This window comes from Gossypium hirsutum, chromosome D08 (assembly GCF_007990345.1).
Source record: "Gossypium hirsutum isolate 1008001.06 chromosome D08, Gossypium_hirsutum_v2.1, whole genome shotgun sequence".
Classification (NCBI taxonomy): domain Eukaryota; kingdom Viridiplantae; phylum Streptophyta; class Magnoliopsida; order Malvales; family Malvaceae; genus Gossypium; species Gossypium hirsutum.
Genome location: NC_053444.1, coordinates 35,655,472 through 35,666,857, shown reverse-complemented (window position 1 = coordinate 35,666,857; position 11,386 = coordinate 35,655,472). Strand labels below are relative to the sequence as shown.

The window sequence follows — 11,386 nt, the reverse complement described above, 5'->3', positions numbered from 1 at the left end:
TTTCTGAATTCATGTGTATAATGAATCTGAATAAACAGTTATCCATATTTGAATATGGGAAACCATTTATTGAAGTAATTTTTTTTTATAATTTCAAAAAACATAATACTATAAAAATTATTTTTTAAATTAAATTTTAGGTATTTTAGAAATTTTAAAACTAAATGGCAACATTTGAGCAGGTTCATTAGGCACTTGAAATAAAAAGATAAAATTTCGAAAATTTAAGAATATTTCTAAATATATATATAAAAAAAACTGAAATGTTTCTAAAGTGCCTCGAATTCATTTTAGAAAAATATTTTTTATATTATTATTTTTAAAATTATAAAAATATAAAATTACTAAAAAAATACACATTAAAACGAATCTAAATAAATTGTTGTCTTGATGCAAATGAATTTGGACAACCCTTGGTCCAAATTCATTATGCTTGTGATTTAGAAAAAGTTCCTAAAGTTTTTTTAATTTTTCATTTTTTTAAAAAAATATAACTTTTAATTTTAGGAAACATGGCAACATTTTATTAGTTGTCAGCCCAAAATCTAACAATGTTAGTTTGGTACAAAACAAAAGTACCAACTTGATTAATGATTTTCAAATTTAAATCTCAATTAAGTCCAGAAAAAATTGTCAACTAAGTTCATATTACCAAGTTCAAGGGCTAAAGTATATATTAACCCTTTTAAAAAAATAGAGCAGTCAGCAACATTTAATCCTTATGGAATAAAAAGTTTTCAGTACCAATTTATCAAAAAAAAAAAAAATCCCTTGAACAAATAATGTCTTGTTATTTATTTCCTTAAATTTTATATGTATCACTTATAAAACTAAAAGAATAATATTTGATGCACGGTTAGTGTATGAGTTTCATAAACCACCAAAAATTATAATGACATATCATCATTAAATAAAATAAAAATTGTACAGAGTTTATAAATAAATACTTATAATTTTATTTAATCATAATTTAATATTAATTAACTATAAATATTAATAACTCCCTTAATATCTTAGGTTCAGAGTTTAGAATGTTTAGTTTAAAGTTTTGGATTGAGTTAGAATTTAGAACTTTAATATTTATTTATAAATGCTGCAATATTTTTTTTCTTTATTTAATAATATATTATATTATTATTTATTGATGATGTATGAAATTTATTCATTAAGGGTGTACTAAATATTTTCTCTAAAATATAACTACTAAAGCATATAAAAATTAGGAAAACATATATATTGCTTTTGTATGGAAAGTAACGGTCAAAAAAAAATTGGCGCTGATAGATTTATAATTCATGGTTTAGAATTTAGATCAAAATTTTTATTCTAGCAAGATTAATGTTTTTAATATTGGTGTTTTCTAATATAACTAAAATATTATAATGCAAACTAATATGCTTGCGGTATATTTAATATTGAAAGTAGTCCAGTAAACAAATCCATTTTAACTTGAAATGACAAGATACCATTTCAGTGCGAAACTCTAGTATATTTTGAAGTGGAAAATACTTATATTAATTACAAAAGTTTGATCAAAGTTTATTAATTTAATGGATAAACATTCACGAAACACAAAGACAAAAACTCACAAGTTATATGGTAATTAAGGAAATGTTGTTGTTAAGCGTTATACGTTAAATTCACATATAATATGCGAGGAGTAGAAGTAGCAAAGCTCCAAAGCTTTGTGGAGAAAGTTGTGCACATGCTTGGATTAAAATGTTTATATATGGAAAGGAATTGGGTAAAAGATAATAAAAAGGGATCCAGAAAAGTGCGGCCTTTGCCTTGCCTCCATTGAATTAATTACTACTACATGTTTTCAAGGTTGTTGATAAGCTTTTTTAGTTTTGGTCTCTACTTTCTAATTGGAGAAACTGAAGCACCTTAAAAGTTGAATTCCCATTTGTCCAAAGATATTATATTAAATTAGAGAAAAAAAAAAGTTGTAGTATTCTTCATTTTAATTTATGAACCCAGTAACCCTATTACGTGTTAGATTCCATACAGATATATATGTTTAGAATTAAACATTTGAAGCTTTTGGGAAGGATCTATAAAAAGCCAATCCCATCTCTCCCGTGATTTCAAGGAATATGATAACCGGCGGGGTGGAACACTGCCCGACGATTTTCGTTTCAATTTTTATGCATCTATAAATCAAACCTGTTTCCTTTTAAATTTTATTCGCTCCCCACTTTGATTTCAATCCTTTAATATTTTTAAGCACATCCTCCTTCAATTAATCTTAGATTTGATATAAGGGTAAAGTACACCAATAGTTACTCAACTTTGATTCCAATGACAAAACAATTATCTAACTTTCAACTTAGTCACTACACTTTCGAAAAATAACAAATCAGTCACCACTAATCATTTTCCTTTACAGATGTAATGAAGCTGCCATTTTCCATTAGAGACATAATGAAGCTGTCATTTTCCATCCTTCTCTTCCCTTCCCCTCTCGTCTCCCTCCCTCTACCACCGCTCTCCCATCCCTTTCCCTCTTCTCCACCATCCCTCCCCCTACTCTGATTCTCTCCCTCTCCCTCTCCCCACCGTCCCTTTTCCTCTATTAATTAGTGAGCTTCAAGTCACGATTTAATGATCGGTTTGGTGGATCAGTTCCCTTCAATGAGTAGGAGAACATACCTTAGATCCAAGTCAATTTGACGATCAATGTCGAAGATTGGAGAAAAAACTGTTTGAATTTTGATTCGTAGATTCGTGATGTCTAAAACTATTTTATAAAAAAAATTGAACTGTAGAAGAGAGGAGAGAAAGAGCTTTCGATTGTGCAAATAGTGCAAACATAAAAAGCCATCTAGCATCAAGTTTAACAATCTAATGACTTATTTGAAAACTTTTAAATAGTTCAATAATGAAAATGAAAACTTACCCATAGTTTAGTAACTAATGATATAGTTTACCTTAAAATTTTTAAAAATATTATTTTAATAAATATATCAAACCTAGAAAATTTTATATATACCAAATTTACCCTAAAATTTAAATGAAAATGTCTATACATACCATCTTGAGGGATTTTTACTAAAATATTACAAAAAAATAAATAAAAAATACCAAAATATTACAACTTTTTTATTATTTACCAAAATAATACAAAAAAAAACAGTTAAAAAAATATACTGAAGGAGGGCCTACCATAGGCGGCACTAATGGTGCCACTGCCACAGGCGGCACCTCCTTTGTTCGTATTTTAGCCATTTGTTCGTATTTTTTCCTCGGATTTTATTACTTTTAAAAAATATACTATTTTTAATTTTTTTATTTTACATTATTTTAGTACATTATTTGAAATGTATTAATTTAGTGTCTTTTTTAAATAAATTAAAAAACCCTTATTTCGGCCCTATGTTCGTATTTTTTCCCGAATTTTATTACTTTTAAAAAATACACTATTTTTTAATTTTTTTATTTTACATTATTTTAGTATATTATATTTGAACTGTATTAATTTAGTGTTTTTTTAAATAAATTTTAAAAAAACCCTTATTCCGGCCCTATGTTCGTATTTTTTTCCCGGATTTTATTACTTTTAAAAAATATACTATTTTTTTTAATTTAGAGTTCTACTATGATAGGGAAATCCCTATTATAGTGGTAATATAGTTTAGTTTTTAATTTTGTTGTTGTCTAATTTCACACTGGTTTCCATCTCGGAATCCGATCGACGCCGCCCCCTCAAGTTCTGCCAGAAAGCTCCACCCTGAGAAATGGGCAAAGAAAAGAAAAGATCACAATCCCAGCGCTCCTCTTCGCCCCCTAAACCCCCAAATTTCCCTTCATACCAAACCGCCCCTAACCTCTTTGGCGAAATAGTATATTTTTTAAAAGTAATAAAATTCGGTAAAAAAAATACAAACATTTTATTACTTTAAAAAAATATACTATTTTTTTATTTTTTTGTAATATTTTTACTAAAATATTACATTTCAGCCCTTTGTTCATATTTTTTCCCCGAATTTTATTACTTTAAAAAAATATACTATTTTCTAATTTTATTATTTTACATTATTTTAGTACATTATGTTTGAAATGTATTTATTTAGTGTGTTTTTTAAATAAATTTTAAAAAAACCCTTATTTTGGCCCTTTGTTCGTATTTTTTCTCCGGATTTTATTACTTTCAATAAAAAACACACTAAATGAATACATTTTAAGCATAATGTACTAAAATAATATAAAATAATAAATTAGAAAATAGTATATTTTTTAAAAGTAATAAAATCCGAAGAAAAAAATACGAACAAAGGGTTGAAATACGAACAAAGGGAGGTGCTGCCTGTGGCAGGCCCTCCATTCAGCCGTCTTTGTTTTTTTTTGTATTATTTTGATATTTTTTTAATTTTTTTTTGGTAATATAATGGTAAAAAAACCCCATCTTGAACCCCATTTTTTTTTTTCTTGAAGAAAAACCCATGTTCATGATTCGCCACCCCTAAAGAATTGTTGTGTTAAAAAGGAAATAAGAGAATTAAAAAGCTTGTAAAAAATATCTATTCCGCAAATAGACTTCTTTTCTTCTTATTGTAAACTGAAGAATTTTGGAATCTTTGAGCTTCAAATCAAACCCAAGCTCCATTCACTCTTCTTATCTATAAAACCTGTCATATTTTCTCCCGAACCCATTGCATCGAAATTCAAAGTAGCTTACAAAGCATACATTAACTTTCCTTTCGATCTAATTAGAAGTGTTGCAATATTCATTAGCTAAAAATATATATATCATGTCAAGAGTCCCCGACCCACTTATCATCGGGAGAGTTATAGGGGAGGTGGTGGATAATTTCTTCCCAAGTGTCAAAATAACAGTAACTTACAACTCCAACAAACAAGTTGCCAATGGCCATGAGCTCATGCCTGCCCTCATCACTGGTAGACCTCGGGTTGAGATTGGCGGCGACGACATGAGACCTTCTTACACTTTAGTAAGTATTATTTAAGCATTAAACATTAGTCAGCCATCTTGCAATATTTCTTACTAATTTCTCTTCTTCTTTTTTCCAGATCATGACAGATCCTGATGCTCCAAGCCCTAGTGATCTCTACTTGAGAGAACATTTGCACTGGTTTGTATTGCATTTATTAGTATCCATATAGATACAATATAAAATAAAAGTTGCTGGCATTCGAATTTAAGATATACTCTCTTTTCTTTTGTTCAAAATGTAAATTTCAGGATGGTTACCGATATTCCGGGTACTACTGATGCTTCCTTTGGTGAGTTCCCAAGACTGCAATTTGTGCTTTTATGACTCTTTTTTAACTCATAATTAATATTAGCAATAATCAATCAATAGGGAGGGAAGTTGTTAGCTACGAGACTCCAAAGCCAACAGTGGGCATCCATAGATACGTGTTCGTACTGTTCAAACAGAGAGGAAGAAAAACAGTGAGGCCACCATCTTCCAGGGATTGTTTCAACACACGGAGGTTCTCAGCCGACAACGGTTTGGGCCTCCCAGTGGCTGCAGTTTACTTCAATGCCCAGAGAGAAACTGCCGCAAGATCAAGAAGATGACTCTGCCACTTCCATAATAATACATACATACATAATTTACTACTGATTAAACAAGTAAATAAGATGGAAATATCTCTGGTGTCCTGGATTTAGGGTTTGACACGTATGTTTAATGTGATGGTATTAGTTTCACTTTGTACTCTCGTACTGTTGTGTGAGCTACAGTTTGGTAAGGTGACTGTTTTTATGTAAGAAGTATAGGTTTGGGTTCTGTCTGTGGACCCACATCCCCATTACTTTGGTGGGCACGTCGCAAACTACTCCATCTATCAAGAGAATAACAGAATTTTTAAGGTCTCTTTCTCTAATCAATGATACCCTATATATTATTATATAATCTATTGCATGGCAATTTATTTTTATTGGGGGCATAGGCTTTTGGACTTTTTGCTCATGACATTTATTTCACGATTTATTAGGACGAAATGACTTCCAAATTGGTTTTTTTATTACTACAAAAATTTATTTCCTGCACCAATAAATTTTATTTCTTAAAATAGGTTTTTGTTAATCTTTCCTGTAATTTATTTTACAACTGGGGATGTAATTTGACTATTTTGTTAAAATGTTTAGATTTAACTTTGTTTTTCAAAATTATTTTAAAAGAATTATTATTTGCCGGAATAATATAAGAACCAAATTAATTATTGAAATATAATGTTTTGAGCAATGGGGGAACATGAGGGGATGGAACTAACACCAAAACGCCAAAACTAATGGAGATTTGGACTAACATCGTCTATCAAATTGTCATAAATATATTTGGTTGGGTTTTTTTCTTTTCAATTTCTCATTAGAAAATGAAAAGGGTATAGTGGCAATTTAAGGCCCTGAGGTAACAAAGAATATCTCCACTTCTAGCCAAAGCCGAATGTTCATGAGGGAAAAAGCTTAAAGCATCGGTTAAGTTAATTCATTGCATGGTATGTGTTTTTCAATATGTTTCTCATGAATTTTATGTTTTTGAGATTGTTTTAGCTTAATCTAGCTATCTTGAGGGTTAATTTATTAAATTGTTAAATGTTTTGGGAGATGCCATTGATAAATATGATATTTTTTTAAGTTTACTAATAGATTACTATGCTTGGGTGTTAGATAGAAATATTTTGTCAAGTGATTTTGAAAGATTTTAAGTTTAGGAGTTTAATTGTAAATAAATTAAAATAGACATTGTTGTCTTGGAAAAATTCCAGCATGTGTGGATTGTATTTGGGTGTAATTGACTTTAGTTCCTTGGGTATAGAGATTAATTGTGAAAATAATCATGTTTTGGTTTTAGGGATCAAATTAAATTATATGTAAAAGTTTGGGGGCAAATGTGAAAGTCTGTAAATAGGTAATCATTTGCACTAAATAGAATGTTATATGAAATTATAGCTAATAAATGGAAATAAAATATTTTATAGATCAAGAACAAGTAGATAATCGAGAAAAATGGAAAGTTGCTGACTAGTCCCTAAACTTTTACAAACTTTGCAATTTAGCTCTGATAAGTTTGTTCGGTTTATTTAGTATAATTTGAAATGTATTGAATTAGAATTAGTTGTTAAATGTTCAATTGATTGTTCGATGCTAATTAGTGTGAATTGAAGTAGAAAATTGCTTAGACCATTGTTTAGTGATGATATCTCTTGAGCCGGATGAACGTTGGATGGAGTACGATTGACATGCCAATAGGTTATAGTGCGCGCTATACGAGATTAACTTGTGACGAGGCAATGATTCATAATTTGTGTTTATACATTGAATATATTGAGGTTCAACATTTGTTACGAACTATAATGTTATATTACAGTGATTCTGGCATGTTACCGGGGGCAGATGTAAAGCCTTCGGGCTTGGCAGTTGGTGCCCAGGCATGTTTTCGAGGGGATGTTAGCCTACTGGCTAGGCACTTGGTGCTAAGGTGTATTTTTGGTTGGATTGGCTCGTTTGAGCATTTGGCGTGTGTCGAATGGATAACTATGTACTCATATCTATAAAATGCTCATCTGGTAATGTCTCTAATGTTAAATGACTTGTTATTGATTTGTTTGAAAGTTGTTCATGAATTTCCTAATAGCATTGTGGCTTAAAATTAAATGACATGGTATCATTATATTAAAATGCAACTTGTACATGATTGTATGTATATACTTACCTGTTAATGATTATGGTTGACAGGAAACACTGTTTATTACTCTTGTTGTTATAAATGCTATGTTTAATTCAATAAGCTTTATTGTTTTAATCGTTGAACTTACTAAGCTTTATAGGGGCTTATTCATGTTATTTTCTTGTTTCCCTGTAGATAGCGTTTTGTGGAATCGGGCGATCGGATCAACTTGAGGATCACACTATCCAGTCACATTTTGGTAGTTTTTGAAGTTAACTTTCGGGTTATATGACATGTAATAGGTGAAATTTGTAGATGTTTGATTGTAAATTATGTGGCAATTATGGAAGTGTTGAATGATGCCTATGTTTAGTATTAATTTGTATGTGCTTATGTTCATGTCATGTTATTTGGATAAGTCTTGTATAGGTGTTTGAAATTATGGTATGAATGTATATGCTTGAATTAGAAAAGAAATGGTAAGTTTTAGTATGATATGATTTATAATTTGAGAGTTTGAATGAACATTTTTTAATGTGATTAGTGTATGAATGTGATATGGAGTATAACTTTGAATTTGGCTAGTTTTGAAATGTGAATTGAGGTTCCAAATGATGGCATATTGGTTAGATATAGCTTGAGTGAAATTGACATGTTTTTTAGTTTGTTTGAATGTAGTTTAGTCATATGAATGCATATAGAATTGGGTTGCCTTGGTGTGTAAGCAAATGGGTAGAAAATGGCTTGTTTTATGGGCAATTTGTGAAGCACACAGGCTATCACAAGCCCGTGTGCCACACACAACCGCCCCACATGCTCGTGTGTCATTATTATTTTAGGTGTAGGTTTCACATGGTTTAGCACATGGCTTGTGACACGGCCATGTGACCCTATTTTGAATGCCGACATGAGCAGGCACACGGGCTGGTACACGGCCATGTGTCCCATACTTCGAATGCTCACACAATCTAGGCTAAGTCATATGCCACATGGCCATGTGACCCCTGTTTTATAAAAATTTCAATTTTTCCAAACTTTTTTTATTTGTTTCAAAATGAACCCCGAATGTTCCCAAACTATTTTTAGGGCCCCGTAGGTTCAGTTTAAGGCCCATAAGTTTATTTTTACCTTGATTAAAATAAATTATTGAATGTTACTATTTAATTTGTATAATTGTATCTATTTGAAGCTAAATGTTTTAATTTGTATTGTAATACTCTGTAACCCTAATCTGACGACGGAGACGGGTTAGGGGTGTTACATTAGCTTTTCACCACCAAGAATTTCCCAAAATTCACTAATTTGATGAACCTTTAAGGACAAAGTTTAACCTTACAACTTATTTAAGATTTCTACCCAGATCTTAAGACACAAACCCTATCAAAAGAGCAAACAAAGAAACAATCCTTACAAGATTAGAATGTTTGCAAATGAAGCACACACCCAATAAAAATAGTTGAGCTAAGAAAATACAATAAACGCTGACAAGTGTTTATAACAGAAAGATGAAAAATTTAAGCACAAATGGTTGGTAATAGATTTTTTTATGTTTCTTGATAGCTCTTGATCTCATGTAATCTCTCTTGTTGTTGTAGAAGTTTTGGAAGCTGGTATTTATAGTCTCTCATTGGTTTCCAATCATTGGGGCTGTTGGGAAAATGAATTGAGTCGTTGGAGGTGTAAAAACTAAAGCATTAATGGCTTCTGCAACAAAAGGTATTGATACATTTGAAGGGATATTGATACTTTGGGCATTTAATGCCTAAATTCAGTGATCGTTTAAGCCTATAGTATCGATACAATAAAGAATGTATCAATACTTTCTATGAGGTATCAGTACCTTGGGGAAGGTCTCGGTACGCAGGCAATTTTTCTTTAATTTTTTTAAACATTGAATCGTAAAATAATATATAAGAATAAGGTAACAATACTTTGTGAAAGTTATTGATACTTTGTTAAAGATAATGATGCTTTTGATTTTTGCTCAAATTTTTTGAACTTCGAAACTTAAATTGGTATCGATACTTAGGCCCAGGTATCGATACTTTGATCCCTGGGAGTAGTTTTACACTTGATAAAAATGTTTGGAAATTTTTTTTATCATTTTGAACAAGCAGAAAATGTTTTCTATGTGTTTGAAAGATAGATTTAAAAGTTTATCTCTTAAAAATATATTGAAACAAATTGTCACTTGAAATTTATCAAGTTTTATTAAAAAAAACATTATATTTGTTATATCAAAACATTTATCAAATAAAGCTTAGCTTAACAATCTCCCACTTTTTGATATAACAAAACACTTTAGTAATTTTTTTATTTTTGAATAAAGTACTCCCTTTTCCTAAAAATCAATTTCAATTGAATGCTCGATTTGTGTTTTTTTAAATGGTCACAAAATAATAGAGATTAATTACCAACAAATTTACCTTTTTCTCCCTTTTTTTGTTATCTTAAAAAGAATCAAATAAAGCTTAAGAGAGAAAGAAAATTGTTAGTCCAAAACAATAAGGAGCAAGAAACTAACATTAAAGTTCAAAGTATCTCAAAGTACCAAATAAATAATGAAGTACAACAAGTTCAAAAAGCATAGAAATAAATCAAACAATGCAAAACATCCAATGTAAACATGAAAGTGCATGATAATGGAAAATGAGTCCTAGTCATTTTGAGGAGGTTGCGGTGCAGGAAATTGAGACACAAGGTAAGCCATATGTTCGTCCAATGTAAACACTCGTACCTATGCCACGAACTTTGTCTCACAATGAGGCAATATCTCCAAGATTGGCTAAATTCTCAACTAAAAATTGAGGGTCATACAGTAGAGCTTGTGGAGGAGGTTGAACCGAATCACCTCCTTCAGTATCTTTATCATTTTCATCATGGTGGACAGCTTGGGCATACCTATTCACCAGTACGGATATCTTTCTTGTATCCAATATGACCAAGCAAACTAACACCAATAGATTGAGGAATTAGAAAAGGAAGATCGAATCGAGTGGAAATTTTGAGACGCTTGAAGATATAGGAAAGATAGGTTCCAAAAAGTAGAGTTACGATGCTAGTAAGCTCTTTTCCTATGACCTTTGAAATACTGTTAAACAATCAAGGTCGGGACGCTAATTGTTTTAAAAACAATCAAGCCACCAATAATCAATTGTTTGAAGGATGGCGTGTTTTGAGATAGGTCATAAAATCCAAGTGAGATAAAGTGAAGAAAACGATCATATAAGCTCAGAAGCATTTGAGCTAGGAATGACTAAAGCGGGATTTGGAGAACCTTTCTCATTTGATTCACCATCGGGAGGAAGTTTTAGAGATTCTCTAAAATTTTCAAGAGTGAGACGAATAGGAGTATTCATAAGAAAGAAGTTTATGGCAACAGCGGTCCCACTGGAGAGGTTATGTTCAAGTAAGGCATTTGAGTAAAAAGCTCAGACAAGGTTAGCATTGGTGGAAGAACCAATTTTAAAGAAATCAACCCAGTGCCAATAAACTAAAGTTTGGAGATAAGTGAAATTTAAATTGGATAAAGTTTCCAAATCGAGAGGCTGATAAACATTGACTTTTCTAGAAACAAAGTAAGTGTAAAAATGATTTCTCTCATCGAAATTTCTAAAACAATAATTTAGAGAGCTACTTTAGCCACTAGGAGGGTTTGATGAAGAGGCATCAACACGAGTTCATTTCTTGATGGGCATGATGACTAACTAGGATAGTTAAACACACTAATGAACTTAGAAACTTGG

The 11,386-nt window shown here is 30.8% G+C and overlaps 1 protein-coding gene across 1 annotated transcript; it reads left to right on the top strand.

Annotated features, from left to right (window-relative positions):
* The first annotated feature begins 4,537 nt into the window (after positions 1-4,537).
* Positions 4,538-5,842, top strand: LOC107919103 (CEN-like protein 1). Its single transcript, XM_016848633.2, has 4 exons — positions 4,538-4,952; positions 5,032-5,093; positions 5,204-5,244; positions 5,325-5,842. Exons 1-4 carry the CDS (start codon positions 4,752-4,754, stop codon positions 5,543-5,545), a joined length of 525 nt encoding a protein of 174 aa, XP_016704122.2. The 5' UTR covers positions 4,538-4,751; the 3' UTR covers positions 5,546-5,842.
* The last annotated feature ends 5,544 nt before the right edge of the window (positions 5,843-11,386 follow it).

Excerpts from the sequence above, each read along its gene's own strand:
- LOC107919103 (XM_016848633.2), top strand. The coding sequence starts at position 4,752 with ATGTCAAGAGTCCCCGACCCACTTATCATCGGGAGAGTTATAGGGGAG. Across the intron at positions 4,953-5,031 it reads TGAGACCTTCTTACACTTTA|ATCATGACAGATCCTGATGC; the intron begins GTAAGTATTATT and ends TCTTTTTTCCAG. Across the intron at positions 5,094-5,203 it reads TTGAGAGAACATTTGCACTG|GATGGTTACCGATATTCCGG; the intron begins GTTTGTATTGCA and ends TGTAAATTTCAG.